This window comes from Drosophila mauritiana, chromosome 3L (genome assembly GCF_004382145.1).
Source record: "Drosophila mauritiana strain mau12 chromosome 3L, ASM438214v1, whole genome shotgun sequence".
NCBI classification, from domain to species: Eukaryota; Metazoa; Arthropoda; class Insecta; order Diptera; family Drosophilidae; genus Drosophila; species Drosophila mauritiana.
Window position 1 is genome coordinate 5,516,482 of NC_046669.1, and position 21,931 is coordinate 5,538,412.

General features: G+C 44.0%; 1 protein-coding gene across 6 annotated transcripts in view; it reads left to right on the forward strand.

Moving 5' to 3' along the window:
* Positions 1–21,931, forward strand: part of LOC117140218 — an 82,558-nt gene that overhangs the window by 878 nt on the left and 59,749 nt on the right. For 3 of the 6 annotated variants that reach the window (XM_033303015.1, XM_033303017.1, XM_033303010.1), the window contains exons 3-11: positions 65–183; positions 4,113–4,311; positions 4,576–4,731; positions 4,798–5,102; positions 5,374–5,720; positions 5,789–6,207; positions 7,269–7,437; positions 7,502–7,750; positions 7,809–7,938. In XM_033303015.1, coding sequence (XP_033158906.1) covers positions 65–183; positions 4,113–4,311; positions 4,576–4,731; positions 4,798–5,102; positions 5,374–5,720; positions 5,789–6,207; positions 7,269–7,437; positions 7,502–7,750; positions 7,809–7,938 — 2,093 coding nt within the window. Of the gene's footprint in view, positions 1–64; positions 184–4,112; positions 4,312–4,575; positions 4,732–4,797; positions 5,103–5,373; positions 5,721–5,788; positions 6,208–7,005; positions 7,063–7,268; positions 7,438–7,501; positions 7,751–7,808; positions 7,939–21,931 lie in introns of all 6 variants that reach the window. The other 3 variants (XM_033303011.1, XM_033303012.1, XM_033303008.1) reach the window with 2 other exon arrangements.

The window sequence follows — 21,931 nt, forward strand, 5'->3', positions numbered from 1 at the left end:
TTGAGCGCCAATTCCGTGATTAACTTATTCGATCATCCCCAACCAAATACCACCCCTTTTCTAGGTACACGCATTGGCCAGGCATCGGAGTGCTTCGTTTACTGGAAGGATCCCATGACCAACGACACCTGGGGCCTTAACTTCACCTCGCCCATCGATGCCAAGCAATTCCGCGAGTGCTGTGTAAGTATTCTCTTACGGTCTGGCAAAGCAAACATTTTCGCATAGCGACGACAACAACAACCATGCCAAAACCCAAAAAATATATTTGAAAACAAAAAACAGCCAAAAGAAAAACAAAAAAAAAATATAAATATATACCTTTATATGAAAATTAATTCAAAACCAACCTCAACTGATACCGATACCGAAAAAATAAACCTCAGCCACCCCCACAACTAATACAGCAAACACACTAACAAAGTTCGGGCGGCGAGCTGTAATCATGCCCGCCAGCTGGAGCACTTCAGCTGAGCCACCCACCCCGAACCACTGCCAAAACCAGAACCACCAGAACCACCAGAACCACCAGTACCACCAGAACCACCAGAACCACCAGTACCACCAGAACCACCGAACCAACCACCCACAAAACACTCATGACACTCACTCACACACAGAGACTAAGACTAGAAAACACTGAGAGAACCGAGGTGGCGACCAAGATGGTGACGATTAAAATGATAACGATTATGATTATGATGTTGCTGCTGCCGCTGACGACGATAATAATGATAATAATAATGATTATGATGGTTACGAGCCAGTTGATGTTTGCTTTGCATATAAAACCCATCTCTCTAGCTGCTATGTACTCCAAATATCCATCATCAATCTCAAGGTTCAGTGCCGCAAAAACACTCGAACAATCTGAAGATGAAATCATAATTAAGCTCTTCATTCGCTCACTATCACCGCAGAGTCACGGTCACTGTCATAGTCACAGTCACGAACTACGTTTATGCCAATCACGAATTAAATATTTTGCAAATTTCTAATTGACCATGGCAGGTCAATAACATTCCAATGATATAAATAAAATTCAAATGCCTTTTAATGAAAACCTTTTAAATTCGATTCTTCTTTGTTAAAAGAGAATTTTTAAAATATTCATTAAATAATAATAAATAAGTGTTTAATAGTATGCAAATGAACAAACAACAGTGATCGGCTTTCCATAAACACAGTTACCATCGCCATCACACTGAATATCCCTCTGCATATCGAAAACTCTCAAAAACACTCACTGTTACATAACTCGTCGTCCTTGTACTCGCTAATTAGTTGAAAACCCAGACGATTTGAAAAAATTGGTTCACTGCAAATTTAAGACAAGTTTTGCGTTTCATTTCCAAATTTGTATTGAGTTGTATGTGAAAGTTTTGCGTTTTTCGTTTTCTAGTTTATGCCCATTGAGAAATTTGGCCAAGTAAAGTATAATCGTAGTATTTATATAGACACACTCACACACATGAAAACACAACACGCATACAGAGACATGTACCTGAAAAGAACATTGAAAATATAGTCAGAAATTGAGAAAGAAAGCTAAAGAATTTGAAAAGGATTTTTTGTCCGCTACCAAACCACCCATCCAACTTAACGAAACCTCAAATAATGTATATAACCCATCATTCCTTCTGGATCTAACAAATAAATTGTATAAATTTCCTAGAATAACAATGAAAAACTTATAATAAGCTATACTTTACCCCGCTGTGGTACTTAATTTCTGACCTACTCACTCATAAAGCTATCATCTGACAGATACATTTCAAACTGAAACTAGAACCCATCGATGAACACACTTATCATACGCCTATTAATATATAGATTCTAGTATAATGTAGTCAGACATGAACTATCTGGACTAGCCAAGTCTAATAATTGTTTCGTTTTCTTTTCTTACTTTGCGCATCATTTGTTGCAGGTGTCTTACATTGTAAAAAAATACGTTAGTATCGCTTCATATTATTTCTTTTCCACTGTGTACAGTGTACATCCTAATACACAGCCACACACCACTGAATAATTCTTGTTTCACCTAAGTGTCGTTTGATCGCCGATAAAAGATAATAACAATAATAATGTTTAAAGTTTACATCCCCTTTAAACGAAAATCTCTGTTCAATCCGCAATGTCGGGCATGTGTAAGATCCTTCCATAATTGTTTCACACCACAACAACCACATACTGAGTGTCGTAATTGTTGTAAACTTTTCTGCTCTATGTGTCCACCCACCACAAAGACCACCCAACCAACGCCACCACCACCCACCAGCCCCAGTTTTCCACCCACTCTCGTTTTCACTATCAGTGTTCAGAATTCTCACCTGAAGTTCCCGGTCACAGGACTCATTTGTAAATGTGATTCATCCAAGTGCGAAGATGAACAACGAAAACTATCCGATAACACTGAACGCAGACAGACACACGCCACATATACAAGCACACACACACACACTAAAATTTGTTAAATGTATTTATATTATATATTCTTTCATTTCTTTTTCTCTCTTCTAATCATTTTTCGAAATCATTGTCGAAACACGCCAAACCTCAAAAACTATAAATCCTTCGAAATATTTCATTTTAAATGCATTTCATTTCGTACTTCAATTCGAAACATTTTCAAAAACTAACGATACCAAAATGAAAAAAAACCGACGGATGTTTCTTTCGAAATTTATGAATGATAAACACTCAACTCCAACAAACAACAAACAAAACTCAACAACAACTCAACTACAACAACAAAACCCCAAAAAATGCCCCGAATAAAAACATTCTGAATGTACACCTCGATTCTATATGAAATCTATTCTATATATGAACCCCTCGTTTTCCCCCTACTTCGAAATGCTTTATCTAACAATAATTTTATTTAACTACTCTCTAAATATATAATTATGTATGAATATATTTTCAAATCGATTCGTTTGCATTTTACGTGTGCCACAAAACCAAAAACTGAAAACCCGAAACTAAATTTCCGATAATAACTGAATGAAAAATTAAAAATTTCAATTCGACCGCAATGATGATCGATAAACAATGTATATAACTGTGGAATCGTACAAATGAAAATGCAAAAGAAAAACGCAAAACGCTTTAAAACAATCGCACGTATCCTCTACTACAATACCGTTACCTATCCCCTACAATCCGTTTCCGACGAGCCCTAATCCGATCCCCCCATCCCGAGAATCCTGATCCATCCTCCCCCAATCCAAGATCCCATGCCAGTGGGCGGTTTACGAATCGAAGCAATTTTCAAAAGTCCAAATCAGCGTCACTCCAGTGAGAGCTAGATTTGATAGTTAGGATCAGCAGTAGTTGAAGATATTGCGCATATATATATTCTTGGAGCATCATTTATCGCCTTGAAGGCGGCTTCCATGGAGGTTTCTGAAACCAAATCGAATCCAGTCGAATCGAAAATAGTTATATTCAAGCAAACGCACATGCTTACAATAAATTGTTCAAGTTAACCCCAATCAAAGTTGTATAATCAAAAGAAATGTTAACGTTAGGCTAAGTAAATGTTCAGCTTAAGAGAAGATATATCGCTTTACATAACTATCAAGTTATCAGTTACCAAACTGCGCTAAGCGCCCAAAAAAGAGATTGAGAGAAGATACCCAATGGCAAAACTGCTTTAAACGTCAAGAACCAATCAAAAGCTCGTTTGTGTCCCGCACACTCTACTACTACTACTTCCATAAACTGCTTTCACTATCTAGATATATTGTTGTACGCAAGTAGATCCAGGCTTTCAGCACCCAAAGTCAAGCTTCAAACTCTTCTATCTGCCACCCTCTACTATTGTTACTCGTAGAAGTAGTTCTCTAAGGTATTTCAGAAAACTATCCTTTCGTTACTAAGCAAAACACACAGACACGCCTACTTCGCCGAGTTCTGGACTCGTGCCACAGATCTCCAAGGAGAGTTAACCCCAGGTGATATATATACATATATGTATGTCCCCAAACTGGGTGTTAAGCGAATAGTTAGAGAGGAGACAGAGATTAGATTGAGAGTGAGGAGAAACCGCACACACAGAACCTTGTAATCCCAATCAACTAACCTAATGATAGTGCGACGTTTTACAGTCGCCTTCTTTCAAATTTTCACGAAAGGCCTCGTCGTCGTACTCGCTGAAATTGGATCCCCCCGGCAAGGGCAAGGTGAAGGCCAAGCGAAAGCCGCTCAGCACTCCGGCGTCGCCGTCGCGCGTCCGCCAGGAGCCCCAGTGCACCTGCATGTCCGCCGAGCAGTATGCGCGCCTGCGAACCGATCCCCGTGTTAGAGGTGAGATTACTACTCCATAAGACCCCGAGAAAAACACACACACTAAGATAAAGACAAAGAATGCAAGAGAGACAGAGAGCCCCGATGAAAGTGCTCGCCAGCAGCAGTTAGCCCGATTCTTGATTTGATTCCATTTTGAGTTTCCGACACCCAAGCCAATCCTCAGTTTGTAACTCGAACATTTGCGAACTCAGTGCTTAGCGACTAGGCGACAAGATCCACCGCATCCCCACCCATCAAAACTCACCGCCATCCTCATTGCAGGTTCATCCACTTTGCCGCGTAACGTTGGTTCGCACCGAATCACCGACGTCGACGGCCAGCAGCAGGTTGGCTCCGGAAAAGTGGTCAGTGCGGTGAGCAGCACCTCGCTGTACGACAACGTGGCCAGCGGTGGTCCCGGTACCAACCAGGGAGCAGGTGAGTCCAGTCACGGCATCTATGAATTCGAAACCCATCTAATTTGAATTTTTATCCAACCATTAGATACCCTGCCGCGCCAGATGAAGGGCGGTCAGCAGGATAGACAGGATGTGGCCAATAGCGGAGTCAATACCAACACTCCGGGCGTAATCGTCACCGGCGTGGGCAACGTCGGCTCCGATATGTGCGGCCAGAATCACGTGGGCTCACAGGTGGGCAACGATGACCCGGCCGCGTGCCAAATGGACATGGATCTCTCGAAGAGCGAGGGCACACAGGCCGGCGGCGGACTGCACCAGAGCGTGGGCACATGCACCTCCTCCTCCAAGGGCACCGGCACCCGCAACAAGGACTTTGGCGATGATATGGTTAGTTTGTTGTTGCATACGAAACACGGAACAGAAATAGGAGTCTAGAAAGTTACAGGATACATGTATAAAATCATTTTTCAATATTCGATAATAGTCAAAAATATCTTCCTTGGCATAAATTTACTTTAATTTTTTTAAAACCATAGATAGTTTAAAGCTGAATAGGCACAAATTGAAGAAGCACTGCCACCTGATTTTCGCTGTGTGCAGCAAACAAGCTCTGCCACCCACTAACTAACCACCTGCCACACCCACTCTCCGCCCACAGACACGCGACGCGCACTCGCACGACATGCACCAGCATAATGTAATCAACAACAACACCCGGCGGAAGACCAAGAGCACCGAGGACATGAACGTGGACACCAGCACGCTGAAGCGCATGCTGAAGCCGATGCCCAGCACCGAGTCGCCGGTGACCTCGCCGGAGATGGGGCGTCGGCGCTATAACTACTACAACGCGAATGCGGCCCAGACATTGGGCCACCCGCCGCACATGCACCAGCATGGCATGTCGATGGGAATGGGCGGCGGCGGAGGCGGCGGCCACCACATCATGAACAACAACACGATGGGCCGTGCCAGCAGTCAGTCGTCGCGATTCTCCGGCTCGAGGTGGGTGTACTTGTTTGTTTGTTTGGATTTCGCTTGCTTAACGGAGCTTGTTATTTCTGTCCATGCAGATCCTCGCATGAAATCGGACGCGGCTATCCGCCGCGTAATCTGTACTTGGAACTGGAGCGGGAACGCAGCTGCATCGAGGGTTCGCCGCCCTCGGACAATGTTATGTTCGACAACCAGTGTTATGCTACCACACCGAGCTCCAGCAATGGCAACTCGGATCAGGATCAATCCTACGGACAGCAGCAATCATCGGGTCAGCATTCCCAGCAGCAGCAGGGACCGCCGCAGCGTTCCTCGCGCCATCAGCACCATCATCAGCAGGCTCCCAATGTGACACCCACTCCGGGCTCACCCACTTCGCGGCTGCTACTCGAGTACGAGATGCATCTGAGGAACACTCTGGCCAAGGGCATGGATGCCGAATCCTACAGTCTGCACACTTTCGAAGCCCTGCTCTCGCAAAGCATGGAGAATCTGGGTGAGCCAACTCGATAGTCACGAGACTTGACCACGTTTTCGTTACCATTTTTTTGGTTAGCTCTTTATTCACCTATGTTCTCGTTGTTGTGGTAGCTGAGCATTTTGTTATTCCGTTTCTTTTGCTTCGCTTAATTGAATTTCTTTCTTAATTAGCTTTTGGGTAGCGAAATTCACTAGGAAACACATCAACCTGTCAGTTGGCCAATCGAACCCATGTCAGCGGCCTTTTAAAGTCAGGTTCTTGGTTTGGGGTCGGGTGAATTGCCTCGGAATGGCATGATAATCTGATTAAATGGGAATGAAAATGCTAGCGGAGATGGAATGTTCACTGTTGTAATTGAGAAGGATTGGCAGAGGCTTGAAAAGAGAAACTAGAATTTCAAATGAGTGTTGTAAGGTAAAAGCGACATTTTGTTCATTGTTTAAATCATAAAATCAATTCAATGAACTACTTCGTTGAAGTATTGTCTAAAGTCTTTGAACTACCAAAATGGGATCAGAAGGATTTTTATCAGAATTAATATACTAATATCCAGCTTATTTATTACATTTCACTTCAAACTTTATCTTTCGTTTTCCTAAAATGTACGTAATTTTGTCAATATTTATTATCCCGTTCTTTAACAATATACCATAATTGCTATCCATGTCACTTCATGAAATGCTCATTCATTACCTCTCCTCGCATTGCCCAACGACACATGAACATCAACAACCAACAACACCACGAACAACTACAACTACAACTAACAACCACAACAACCCAACAACAATTCAACAAATCAACAATCATCAGAATTCGCTGAAAGCCTACCCGGATCGAACCAGCGCAGCCCATATCCACTACGTAGGCGTAAGTAGTTCCATTCCGGATCCGCACGATCTCTTCCAGATTTAATGCTCTAGCTTGTACTCATCCGATCCCAGTTCGATGCGAATTGAAGCCATAAGTCGATTGCATTTGCCTGACATAGATTTTGGAATGCTTTCAATTAGGATTGAATTTGGATTTGGAAATCGAACTGAGCTAATCCCATTTCATTACATCTTTATCCACAGCCAATGCGAAATCTTCCACGCTGCCATTGCCGCCACATCGGCCATTGTCTACCATTCGCGATAAGGAAAGGGATCGCGATCGCGATGGTTACTACAGTGATCGCAATGAGTTGATCAGGGAGCGGGAACGCGAACGCGATCGTGGCTATCTATCAGATCATAATTCCAGGTTAGTAAAATTTAACAGCTATGATATTGAGATTACTAAACTAACTTCGGTTTTTATCTTGCAGTTTCTCCAACTCGCGATGCGCCTCTTGCATTGGCGAATCGGCTCGGGCCCAGTGGTTCCGTCACTCGGATGGTTGGCGTTCCGGAAGTTCCACTATTGGATCCGGATCGGGTCATGGCATGATGACCCAGCAGGTTCCTGGCTCCGGGCACAAGCGTTCGCCCTGGGATTCGCTGCCTTCATTGCGACAGGACAGCAGTCTCAACGATTCGGGTTACAAGAGTGCCCGTGCTGATTCTCTAGAACAACGGTGAGTTAACATACATTTTCATACTATATCATATATTATTCGAAATCATACATTTCAGTGCCGAGTTCATACGTCAGGATAGTTTGCGATCAGAGTATTTGAGCGATCGCGAATCACGCTACGGAATTGTTCAACAGGCTTCCATTGAGAGCACCGATTCAAGGATGTGCTATCTAACATCATCAGAGGTGAGTACTCTTCCTAGCAATCTAAATATCTAGATTCTTCTTCGTTGTGTGAATGTGAAATCATACCTTTTTTATATGTGAGTATCCAGAAAGCAGTTCTTTATGATTCCCTAAGCTTAATGAAAAAAGTCAGATAATTGATATAAAAATAATAACATCGTTATAGACTTCATAGCTTTCACAAAACTAAGCTTAAGATTTTTGTTGAATTTAAGAAAATGTTACTTCAAATGTATTAATTACAGGAAATCAAAAGGGGTATAGTGATTTTTATAAGTTTTGACTTTAAGTACAGTATTCCTCTTCAAAGCCAAAGAAAAAAGTACTAGCATTGTACAATATTAAATTTAACTCTGAATACAATTTTACCGAGAGGTTAGGAAAAAGTATCTCCACGAACCCGCTTCCTTGACCTCACCTACATAAATATTAGATTATTCACCTTAAGTAAAAGTCCCCAGCGCAGTCACTCCTCAATATTGCATTACCCACTCCCGACGGACTGCCACGAAATGTAATTTCCCATTCCCAGAGAATGCAGTTTCCTAAGCGGAGCGCTCAGCATTCGTCATAAGCCAGCATCCGACATCAATTGCTCAAATTCAAATTCTCGTTGGCGGCGGAGCCACGAACTCCCCGACTTCCATTCCGTTACGCCCTTTGACCCCACGACCCGCCCCTTTGTGGGCTGTGCTATTTATAGAGAGCCAACTGGGTCAACAGTAGCAACAGAAGCTGTAACACTAACAGCACCGACTCCTCTACCTTTCGAATGTTAAATCTGGCAGAGCTCAAGCCGCTGTTATATCCGTCATATATAATATATACATATAATATATATATATATAAGTATAAATATGCTATAGGTATATATTTTTTATGTATTTGCTTATTCAAAGCCGAAAAACGGCGCGGCAAATGAGCGGGGGAAAGTCAAATGCAGCATAAATGATATTTTTAGTTGCAGCCCCAAAGCTGACCCAGTTAACGTTGATTAAAAACAAACTGCCATACACACACACACACACAATCTAACACACACACAGTCGAACACCTAGAGAGCAGGACGACAGGCGCAGGACTCCCCAACCAACAACAGGATGTAAAGCCCCGAAATACTTTCTCTTGGTCTTCTGATTCCTTTTTTGCCCAACTTCCTGCGTTGATAGATGGGTCTGTGTTGATGGTGATGATGATGATGATAGTAGATATCCTCCCTCTTTCCGCCTACGCCCTCGCCCAGTGGGCGTGGCACTTGCATATTAATTGGCCACTCAAGGAGTTTGTCTAGTTAGTGCCAAATTTATATGTCGCCTTGACACTAATGAGGCCTGCAACTCTACTTGCATCTCGGTGGAGCATTCCATTGTTACACTGACACACAAAAGGGAGAACTCAATGTTCCTATTGCTTCTCTACAAGTTTTTCCCCCTCGATTTCCCCCACCGACTTTTCCAGCTTTTCTGCTGCGGCGCATGCGCATTGGCCGTGCTCTCGTCGGCTCGGCTTTCTGGTCGTTTCGGTTTGGTTTTCCAGGCTTTTCAGTTTTCCAGCTGCGAAAGAGAAGCTTTCGGCTGCTTCTGCTGCTCTGCCGATTTTCCCGCTGCTGCGATTTTCCCAGTGCCGTTCGCGCTCCGCTCCGCTTGCCGCTGTCATTGCTGCTCTGCTGTTTTGCTGTTTTGCTGGCGATGCGCTAACTTTTGCTCTGTCGTTTTATAATCAACCGAAATTCCGGGAAGCGTGTGTGGGTGTGTGCCTGCCTGAATGCCTGCCTGCGTACGTATACGTACCGTACGTGTGTGTGCGTGCGCGTGCCAGATTTGCAACTTACGAAAATATTGCAATAAATAAAGTTTCCGGGGTAGCCAGCTCCACAGACTTTGCTGCGAAAAGAGTTTTTCTTCGCCGAGCCGCCGCCACACAATGGAAAATTGTGTATAAAAAATTGTTTTAAAATTCAGCCATCGAGCGGCAGTAACTGCAATTTTCTCTCATGTACATGCATACAGCATGTGTGTGCATGTGTGTGTGTGTGTGTGAGTGAGCGGCGCTCCAAAGTATGCAACGTGTGGAAAAATTCACTTTATTGCAATTTCGTTGAACGTGAACGATAGACAGCCAAATAGCAAGCAGCAGAAAGCAGAAATCAGCCAGCAGGAACCAGCAGCAATCAGCAGCAACAACAATCAAGCAGCCTCAGCTCAACCAGAACTCAACGCGACAATAATAATAACAATAAAAGGAGAGCTACAAGCACGTTAAGCAAGTAAATGTCAATAAAAAAGGGCGAAAGCGGCCCAATAATGTCAGACAGTGAGTGAGTGTTTTATGTGTTTTTGTGTGTCAAGCTGCGATTAAACGCTTGGTTAATCTCCCCCTCAAGACCCGCACAAGTTGCTCAGTTACTACCCAGTTATGCAGTTACTCAGTTACTCGGATACTCAGTTGCCCGAAAAGAAAACAGAAAGGCATGCCCCCCATTCACATGATAATAAAAGTAAAACTGCCACACAACACACAGTGCGTATGCGTAATGTTGATAGGAGTGGGAAGGGGGGCGTATGCGTGATGCGAGCACAAATCTCGGACTAATGCAGCTCAGGCCAGCTTTCAATTAGTTCCCGGCCGCCATCGACAAACTGCAAAAGTAAGCCCCAAGAAAAGGTTCTGTGCAAAATAGAGCAAAAACTCGGCCAAATGCGATTAGGAAGAAACCACGTTTTCCTCCATCACGTGTGTGTGTGTGTGTGTGTGAGAGTGTGTGTACGAGTGTATGCGTAGATGTTGTGTTTTGATAAGACAGCCAAGTTTTCTATCGCAAATGTGTTTGTGGCCGCCGGCGATGTGATGTGCCTTTCTATGGCTGCCCGAAAAACGGCAACCATTGATAAATAAGTATGGTGATAATGATAATGATGAAGCCATTAGATAAATTGAATGGAAATGAAGAGGACGAAAGGCGCTCTGAAAGGTTTACTATTCCCAATTGATTCGCAGGCTTAGCCTGGCCATTAGTGACTATAGCTCCCAGGCACGTTTCCGCCGTGTGACTTCCTTGCTAGCCAATGACCACTGTACTCGGGCGCTGAGCAAACACAAACACACAGCTGAAAGTGCTGGGCAATGTTTGAATAATGTAAATCGCCTGCTGCCAGACTTAACATGCCGCTGAAAGCTTCGTGAAAGCTTTTCTGTTAAGTAAGCGAGCGAATGTAGCAGGAAAATGCGGGCCAGAAGGACCAAAAACAGGGGGGCCGCTGTCCTTTGAGGGGGATTTAAAAGCTTTGCGCTGTCCACAGGATGTGGCAATGTAAAGAGCATGGGATGGGTACGGGGGAAAGTTGGTCCAAAGGATATGCCAAACCGGGCTGCTGTTAAGCTCCTTATGAGCCCCTGTAATGGGAGAGTCCTGTCCATTGGCGTGGGCAAGTGTTCCTGCCATTTGATGAATTTTCAAGAGACGTTCTCCCTTTTAATTGTGAATTTTCGATACAATTCTCTTCGTGTGCCTGCCACCCACTTCATCAGTTCGACGAACATCATTAGTAGCTGAAATATTGATAGCATTGTATGGTTGGCCCTTGCCAACATATTTTTGCCTGGCTGAAAATAGTTTTCGGTGCCCGAAAATTTCTGCTGATAATATAATTTGACTAAACTGTCAGCTCATTGTGTGCATTCAACATTTTTTCTCGCCAACAGCGCACGAAAGTTTTCATGACACTTTGGCAGGCCAAACTTTATTTCATCCATTTTTTATAATTTTTTTAATATTTTTTTTTTCGTAGGGAAAATTGAATGATAAAGTTTTGCAAACCACTCGCTGCGTATTGATTACAACTTTTGCATTTGGCATTCAGCTCGATTGGCTTAATGAGCTTGCATAATTTAAAGTACTTAAATATTTACAATATTGACATTCACTTTATTTGCATTCGCTCACCCCAAAGTAAGAAGATAAAAAAAGACCAAAAAGGACGAGTCCCCGGGCAGTTTGCGGCCATCGGAATGATCAATCAAATTGATTAATTACCCCCCATGAAGCAACATCGCAAACAACACCAAATTGAACACATTTTAAATGCGTGGCAAGACATTAATTTATGCGACTTTATGGTTTTCCTGACTGACACCAGAAAGGAGCTGGCCCAAAATAAAGAAGACGCAGAATCCTGGGGGAGGATGACATTCATTAGGCCAAGACCAACGGCTATAAAGAAAAGGACCTGAAGGCGATTTTGAAAGATGAAAAACCGTGTAAACACATAAGCCACTTTGGAGCAGTTTTCGAGATTCGTAAGCCACCCACTTCTTGTGGCATGGCTATGCTCATTAGCTTTATGTCCTTATCGGGGGAATTCCCTTTTTAATTTTGTTTAATTTTCATTTTCGCACCTTTTTTTCTGAGTCACATCCCCGCTGCCGCCGCTTCCACTCGCTGATATCATTAGGGCAAATTGATGAGCGCGCTGCCAAACAGCTGAGGCCACGCAAAAAACAAAAGCTGAAAACTTTGTAGCAGGTGTGTGTGTGGGGGGAATCCCCGTGCAACGCTAAATCATTTGGCACAGAGCACTTCAAGCAAATTGACGTAGAGCAGGCAGCACAAAAAAGAGGGAAAACCAAGGGAAAAAGCAAGGAATATATCTGCACGGCGGATAAAAAGGGCCCAGCTAAGAAAAAGAAATGTTCAGACGTGGAAATTACAATTTGGCTAGAGACGTTGCCCCTTTACCCCCAACATTCCCCGCACGCTTGACATTCCATTGACATTTCAATAAGTGAAGAAACTAATTTTTGTATTACAAGCTTCTCGGGGAAAAAGTTTCTCATCTTCAAACTATTGCCAAGGCAGGCGGAGGATGGCTAAGAAAAAAGTGCAATATTAATTTGCAGCGAGTGCATTAAGGCGGACGGGCAAGTGGGCGGGGCCGTGGGTGGCTGGGGGTTATGTGGGTGAAAGGGGGAGAAAGTCTTCTGCTGCTGTCAGCGAAAGTTGGACGTGGACAGTTGGCCAAACTATTTGACACAAAAATAACAGTTTTCTTATTTGCCGCTGACCAACGAACTGAGTTTTTTGCCATTTATTTTTTCTAGTTTGATTCTTTTTTATTTCAGTTTTTGCCACGTATTTCTGGCTCAAACTTTGGAACTAAGTTCCATCCTCCTCTGTCTCCTTTAGTTTTTTTTTTGTATTCCTTCTTGCAACCGGTTAGTTAGACAGCAGCTTTGATACTCAGGCCAACGGCAAAAGAGAGCTGTCAGCAGAAGTTTGCGACACCCACACACGCATTGGTAACATATGGGGGATACCATATAGTCATATAAATATATCTATATAGGATTGGGTGTGAAATGAGGTAGAGCCATTATCTTCTTTTTTATTGCTGCTTAAAAACTGAATCAGGTTTAAAAGTATTTATATCTTAGGATTTCTGTCTAGTTATCCTTTAAACCATTCTTTCGCCTTAAATAACCATTTTGCACAAATGCATTGGGGATCCTTAGCTGGCCGCTATATGCCATATCTGTCATGAAGTGTGGATATAAACTGCAGTCAGCTTGTGTTCAATTCCATTCCCTATTTTTTCGTCCTTTTGCAACCGCTGCTGCTGCTGCCATCTTCATGCCAAATGACATTATGAAATGCTAAAAGCCTTGAGCCAAAAGTTGTCCAAGTACCAAAGCCGCTGCTGTGGGTTCGTTTGGTTTAGCGCAGCAAGCCCGAGTTCCAAAGGAGTGGGAGATGCCTGGAATTCATTTTCATTTCTCGATAATTCTTTTGGCTGCTGGCCGCATGTGGTATAAGTGAGTGAGTGTGTGTATGTGTGAGTAGCACATGGCCAAGTGCCGTGGGAGTGGCCCCTTTTATTTGCCCCTTTGCGGTGGCCAAAAAGCAGAAGCAGCTCAGAATGCTCTGGCCGCCATGTGGCTTATGGAATTTAAGCGCTTTTGCCGGCCAACCAAAATAATGAAACGAATCGGTTCAAGTTGATGGACACGGAAAAAGGGGTGGTAGTGTGGCGTTGGTGGGAGTATCTCATTAATTGCCCCGGGATACGAACAAACGAATAAGTAAGATACGAGTTACGAGTTTACCTGAATGTCCTTGGCTACTTTGGCATAATTTAGGGGTCTTTCAACAACTCAATGAGATGCACTCGACGCTCGGGCGCCCCCTGAAAAGGGATTTAAAAACACTTACACAACTTTTCACTCACAGTCCTCGCCTTAAGTACGCCCGAGAAGTTTCAAGCCGGGGCGAATGAAAGAAAAAAAGTGGCCCGAGTGCAGAAAAAGAGTAAACTTTGCACATGCTTCACAAGCAGAGTTGGAGTACAACTTTCCCTGCGCTTTCGCCATTCAGCGTGTCCATTTGCAAATTTCACAGAAATATAACGCCGAGTAAAATATCGAAGGCTTGACTTGCAATGAAAGGCAAATGAAGGGGGGGGCGGAGCAATGAAATCGAGAAGATTTCAGCACTTTAATCGAGGAGTATGAAGTAAAAACTGGGAGGCAGCGAGCTGCAAACCACGTAAGATGATATCATACAGAAAAAGTTAAAAAGAAACATCAATGAACAATTGAGTGCGGGGTGGTGGCAGAGTTGGTTGCCAGGAGGAGCTCCTGAAATTGGGCTGAAGGAAATGGCACTTTAACACACGCACACACACACACCCACGCGCTCTCAAGTGCAAATCAAGTTAACCGAATAAAAAGCCGCTTCCTGCCTGCCATTTGGCTTGTTTCGGGCTGGCTCCTTCCTTCAGTCGCCTCTTGATTTCTTCCTTCCTGCTGGGGAACAGGTCCTGAAATGGCAAACGATGTCGTTCCGTTGCGTTTCGTTTTCGTTTCGTTTGCCGTTGCTATTGCTATTGCCTTTACCTCCATGTCAAAAGATTATACTCGTGCAGTCATAAAAAATAATAAAATGTGCAAAAAACGCACAACTACACGGCGGAGTGGAGGGATATGGCTTGTGGGGTGTAAACTTGCCAAGGTTCACATGAGCGCACACATGGGTTCCTCCAGAGCCCCCACAATCCCCAACCCCCATCATCAACCCCCCACATACGCATTTCTTTGTGTGTAACATGTAAATGTCGTTTCGGCATTCGCGCATTTTAAGCTGCCATCCCACAACTGCTCAGCACCTCACAATTCACACACCCACACGCACACCCACCTGGGCAGGTGCAAAAAGAAGGGGTAAATCCAAGGAAGCGGCAGGAAGGGGAGGGCTTGGCGGGGTTTTGGGAACACGACCTTCTTCACCTCGACAGTTTCTCAGGCCTCATTTTGGCACCTCGACAGCTTTGCTCCTTTTTTGGCCGCCTGGCTGGCTGTTGCCCCGCGTAATTGGCATGTGTTCAGCATTTCAGCATTTCAGCATTTTGTACATTTTTCGCACAGTTCGCAGAAATGCCACGCCCTCGTCTTCGTCCCGCTCAGATTACCTGGTCGGCAATGGGGCTAAAGATATGAGAATATAATTAAATGTTACAACTACATATTTGCATCTCTTATAAAGCGATGTTTTCTCAACTGAAACTCACTCACCAGCGTGGCACAAAATGTCCTTTGAGGTGTTTCTGTTTGTGCTGGGGAGAAGCGAAGACAGGATAAAGCCATCAACTAAATTGGTCGGGTCCCCAGCTAAAAATATATATAAGAAGGTAGCAGAAAGACGGCCATTCCTATAACTTGAATTCCATTTAGCTCGGCTCTTATTGTTGTTGGTCAACAATTAAGGACAATGACAGCGGCAGATAAGTTAAGAAATTAAGTTGAAATTGAAATGCCCGAGATTGAGTTACCCCAAAAAGTTCTTAATGAGAAAAGCGCGCGAAAAGCGGCAGATTGCAAGGGCCAACTAACGAGAACTCGAATGAAAACTTAGGAAAATGTTAAACGAGTGTCCTTGTTAGTTACTAGATTGTGTACGAACTACAAGAAAAAATATGACAAGTAAGAAGTTTCTTTATCTCTAACTATCAATGAATTTCTATAAAACTACATCTATTGCCTTACAAAGAAATTTGTCACATGTGAAATTGATTTGATAGGCGGACTACAGATTTTTCACTGACATTTCCGATTCATTGTAATTAAATCCATTATATTCAGCTGTAAGCTTCAGTAAATGCAAATTGATATCGCTATAAAGATCTGTCAATGATATATGCAAATTCGATTGACTACTTTTCTAGGGCAATTAATATTTTTCCCTCGTTGGCCGCTCTGTAAACAAGCTCTGAAAAATCCAATTTGCATAACTTTTTGGCCCACATCAAATGCCAATTTATCTGCACAGGAGATTGTAAACTTTATGCGAGTGTGTGTGTGTGTCGGTTTTACCTTTTCCTGTACACCTATGTGTGTGTGTGTATGTTTGTTTGACTGTGACACTTTAACTAAAATATTGATATCAATATCTATACGCACACAGTAACCATTCTCAATTTCTTCTTTTGATTTTGCCATTGCAGGTAAGCTAAGCTAATATTCAGCATTTTTGCCTTGTGTGGCGGTGGTAAGTAAACGATAAATTTATAGAGCGAAGCTGGTATAAAAGAAAATTGCATACATTTTATGAGCGAACATGAAAATGTTGCTAATTTATAGTTGGCAATCACAGCAGCAGGAGGCAGGGTAAAAGCCAAGGGAAAACTCTGCCCGACACCTCAATGGGAGCCAATAACAAAGTTATATAAATGTGCCAGCTATATGTGTGCGTGTGCATGTGCATATGTCTGTCCATCTGTATCTGTATTTGTATCTGTGTGTCCTGCGACTGCCTGTGTGTTTGTGAGAGAAGCGGATATCCGCATGCAAGCCATAACTCAATAAACCATTGTCCACAGCCAAAGAGGAAGACGCAAAAAAAGAATATAAAACAAAGGCAAAACTAAAACCAAAGCTAGCTAAAATGGGCGTATATCGTCGGAGGGGAGTGGAGGGGGTGCTTTCTCGATGGGGGGCTTAGCAGTCAAAGATACAATCGAAATGCAGTAACTAGCAGTCAGCCAGGGGCGGAGAGGGGCTGCTTTAAGGGGGGAACTTGAACAGCCACTGGGCGGCGGGAGATTAGAAATGTAAACAAAGCCAAGGAGAGCCGTCGACAATTCTCCACTTCAGTTAAGGGGGCTTCCCCCAGAAGCAGAGGGAGCAGAGAAAGGGGGGTCTTGGTTTTCCAAGGAGGCCAGTCTGCGGGGTGGCAAAAGAAATAAACATTAACTGTAATTTAGTGGGGCATTGTGCTTAAGCGTCCAGTCTCGGATTCAGATTCCAATTCGGTTTCGCATTCGGTTTGCTGCCCTGGCTCCCTCTCGCTGCCTCTCGCTCCACTCGCCAGCTGTCTCGCTCTGAAATTATGGCCCCATTGTGCAGTGGCCAGCAGTCACGCCTCTGTCTGCCCCCCTTTTCTACACACCCGACGCCCCTGTCCCCGCTGCCAGTTTAGTTTCAAGTTGCACGAGGCATTTCGTGCTGGTCAAAACGCGCCAGGGAATCAGCCATGGGTGGGCCATCAGAAAAGGGGGGATGTGCGCTGCGAAGTGGCGGGGTGGAGGTGGACAGTAAGGAAGGAAGGACGAATCCTGGCCAGAAGGCCTGTCAGTGGAGCAATTGTTATTTGCCTGCCGAGGGGCAGTGGAGCAGAGGCGGGGAAGTAACAGCTTCCAGCTTCAGTTTCATAGACAAGTTCTCAGTTTTCGCATTGCCAACAATTAGGTGGCAGCAGCTGGAGAGCCGTAAGCCAACACTGAGCGAAATAACCCATAGAATACAGCTGATTTGATTGCCTGGAGAAGATCCCCTTCAGCTTTTTGCTGCGTGTAAAATCCTTTTGTGGAGCTGGCCAGTAAAGAAGTGGAAAACTAACAGAGTCCTGGCATAGTTCAAATACGAAATACGCCCCAATCATAACAACAACAGCAACAAAAGCATAGACAATGCTGGGCAAACTCAACAATAATCGACAACAATAAAAAGAGAAAAATTGTTGGCCATGCCAGGAGGAAATGGAAATGGAAACGGGATGCCAAGCTGGCCAGTTGAGCCCTCCAAGAATTTATCGAAATGAAATTGCGACCTTTTTATGAATATTGCATGCGAAATGAAGAGCCAGCGTGGCCCGCATTAAAAAGGTTAATCAAAAAGGCGAAAGAGAGAGTAGGAAAAAAAGGAACTTTTAACCAAATTGTTGCCAGTCATATTTTGTGATTTCTGCTTTTGCACCATCATTAAGGCAATTTCTAGGCAATTAGCTGGGGTTTTTCGCCATGCCCAAAAGGCTAGAAAATCTGAGCCACCCGCTCGGCGCGACTGTTAAAACCGCCTTTGGCCATAACATGGCTTTATTTGGCTTACAAAATTGTTAGCAGTCCCGGGGTTCCCAGGCTCGTGAACTTTGCTCATAATTCAACACCTCCAGCAGACCGGGCCAAACAAAATTAATAAAAATAAAGAGTGGCGGAGGCAGGGGCTTGGTTCAAAAAAAAAAAGAAAACAAAACAAAAGTACAACGAAAACGAGAAAACCTTTTTCAAATTAAACTTTTGCCAGCCCTCGCTCGAGTTTTCTCTCCGTTTCTCTCTCTTTCACTCGTGACCACTTGATGATGCCGCCCTCCGGTTCAGCCGGAAAAATACAAACTCGGCGGCACACTGATAGCCACCGCTTTTGCCAGCTTTTCCTCCGATTTTCCCCCGCACCTTCACTAAACTTCACTTCACCGCCCTTCCTCACAGGCAAAACCAGCGACGGACATAGCTTTATTGCAGCTAAACAATTTTCATAGGCTATCAGCGCGGTGTTGGCAACTTTTCCTCGAGTGCAGCAACAAATTAAATTTGCGCTGGTAATTGGATTTGAAAACACTTCGCCCTGTCCAGACTTCAGAATCTCTGTGTGTCGGCTGTATTTAATGCCGCCAACAGCCGCAAGGAAGCTTTTTTTGTGTCCAGCGGGAGGCTGGCGGCCTGGCAGGATATTCGGCAGAGCTTTGGCCTAGAAACACAGAGTCCGAGAGTTTGAAAACAAAAAAAAAGAAAAAGCAAAGCGAGGGCGACGCTTCAAGTAAACAAAATGAACTGACATAAAACCAAATTGAAGCGGCAAGTCAACAGTTTGATAATTACGAAAAGGTGTGGGAAATTGTAGGGGAAAAAATCGACAGGCATTTGTTTATGTGTTCTAGGTGACGGAAATTAAGCAACAAACGCCAAATACCCAAGACCGGAAATTATAAAAACGCTCAAATGCAGATTTCCGGGCCGCAGAAGGCAGCGAGTTCGATTGGCAGGCCAAGTTGCTTTGAATTTAATGGAAATTTATTTAGCTGGGTTATCATTTTCCAAATCGTTTGAGCTGCCGCCGCAAAACAAATTTCAATATTTTTCTGTTTTACCAGTCGTCAGACTTCAATTACATTTACAAGCGCTCGGTTTTCGTGAAATTCAATGCCAAATGGCTTGGGATAAAATGGCAAAAGCCATTAAATAATCTCACCTAAAGCGAGGGAAAACCGGAGAAAGAAAATTCATTTTTCAAATCCCAATCACAGTTATTAAATCTTTGCTATATGGTTATGGTTATTGTTGTGATTTGATTTTATGGTAATAGATGAAATGCGAGAGACAGACAGGATGGCAGAGAGCAAGGACGACGAACGAAGCTTTCAATGCCTGCGATTCTCTTTGAAACCAAAGAGAAGGACCTTCGTTCGCTCTGTTATTGTAGTTTTGATGCTATCGCTGCTGTTGCTGTTGTTCTTGCCTGCCTGCCATTTGCGCGCGCTCTGAAACACAAGGAAAACCCGAAAAAGGACGAGCGGGGACAGAGCGGAAAAGCGGTGGTAGGGTGGGGGGTTGGGGTGTTGCCACAAGCGGATGAACGAAAGAAAAACGGCCTAAAATGGTTTACTGACGTCATAAAAGTGACTTTTCTTATCTGGCAGCGTATCTGCTAGCGAAATGGAACAAGCAGGATGCGGTGGTCTAAATTTAAATGTCGCTGCCAGGGCGGCAATCCTTCACTCGCATAAAAGGAAAATAATTATATTTAAAGGCAATTTGGGTGGCACAGCCTCCACCTCCGGCCGCAGCCACATCTGCATCTGCATCTGCATCTACATCCACATCCACATCCCCATCGCCTCGAAGCCTCGAAATCCGTTTCAGCGCTTCAGCATCAGCTGCAGTGTCCTTGACCGAGTTTATGTAGATTTGCAAGGCTTTACACTGCGTGTGTTTGTGGGTTTCTTTCGCCCTGCATACCCTGCTCACCCCTCCCCCCTCTCCATTCCAACTGCCACTATATATTTATATACATATATTTGAGTACACATATATGCAAGTATTTGTATAATATTTAGCAGTCAGCGCCCGCTCACATCTCATTATTAACATATTTCGAGCTATTTTCTTATGGCTGCCATGGGACCGGGACTGGGCCAACGCTGCGTATGCGTTATATTTTACGATTCCTTCGTGTCTATGGCTGTTTCGGTGTTGGCGTGTGCGTGTGCGTGTACGTGTGTGCGAGTGTTTGTGTGTGGGCGTGGCCCGCCATGTGACTTATTTGAGCGTGTTTAAGCATTTGTGCTGTTGTGATTGCCTATGTTGTATAGTAGGGGGAACTTTTACTGTTGTACATGTAGGTGTGTTTGTGTGTTTCTGGCTGCCTGGCGACATTTGAGTTTTGAGGTGTTGACTTTATGGGGCCATTTGAGGCGCAGATTTAACGCCTGTCTGGATTTATGACTCAAGCAACAGAGTTTCGCCCCCCTGGACAAAAATGAGCAGGCTGGCAGGCAGTGGCACTAGATCGCTTTATTGCACCCACAAGCCACATAATTATGTTTGTCGTATAATCAACATAATTAAGTTTGCACACGTAATAATCAAATATTTATATCCATTCAATCAAATGCGGAACGCACACACACACACAATCTCAGCCGCACATTCTCTCCGGATGTCGAGATGACAACAGAAAGCTGTTACAAATTAATCCAAAAACTTGCCTCTCTCTGCGGCCATTCCATTATCCATTATCCCCCAAACAAAATGTCTCCTTCTTGCCGCCGCGATGAGCCAAGTTGTAGCAAAATAAATTATGCTCACGATTTGTAAAAGCTTTAATACGCCCTAGAGCCAAATCCTGAGTGCACACAGCAGGAGCAGCTATCCAGCCAGCTGGAGCGGCATCAGAAGCAAATGCACTCGGAGAAATAGGGCAGTACTTGCTAAGATCTTGGAATGCAGAGTTTGGGGGGAGAATGCAAGTCTTTCAATTTGGTAGGATTTTTAAAACTATTAATCTCTATTACTTCTATAATCCACATAATACCCCAATTATCTAGTTTTAATTACTGGCAGCTATAATCCTTATGAAGACATTACATCAAGTGGCCGCATTTTCTCGCTCTGTAGAGCATCTGCTGTGGTTTGACTTGCGTTTGCTCGGCTCCAAAGACAACAATGAATAAATTTAATTTTAGCTGCGGCCGACCTACCGCACATAACTCCAAGTTGTTGCCGTTGTCGTTGTTGCTGTCGTTGTTCATGTTGACTAAACACCTTTGAGTTGGTGCCTCGCCCTCTGGCAGCTGTCACACGGGTTGTATACGTTATATTTCCCCCAGCTCTACCACATTCGTTCTCTTTCTCTCTCTCTCTCCTTGCTCCGTCTCTCTCGCACCGAGTGCATTATAACTGCATTTTGGTTTTGATGACGTCGTCACCATCGTCGTCTGATTTGTAAATTATGCTTGGTTCACAGGGATTTCGCTGGGATCTCTTAGCTTTCGTTAGGCACATAACTCTTTGGGATATTCGAAGAGCGCAAGCTTTAGTCGTAGCTTTTCACCTTGCCCAACCATGTGACTGGCGAGAGAGCCGAAGAGAGCAAGGATGCTGGTCGGGGAGCTTTGCTGATTTTCGCTGATTACGTAAATAAAGGCGAAGCCTGGCAGCCGAGAGCGAAA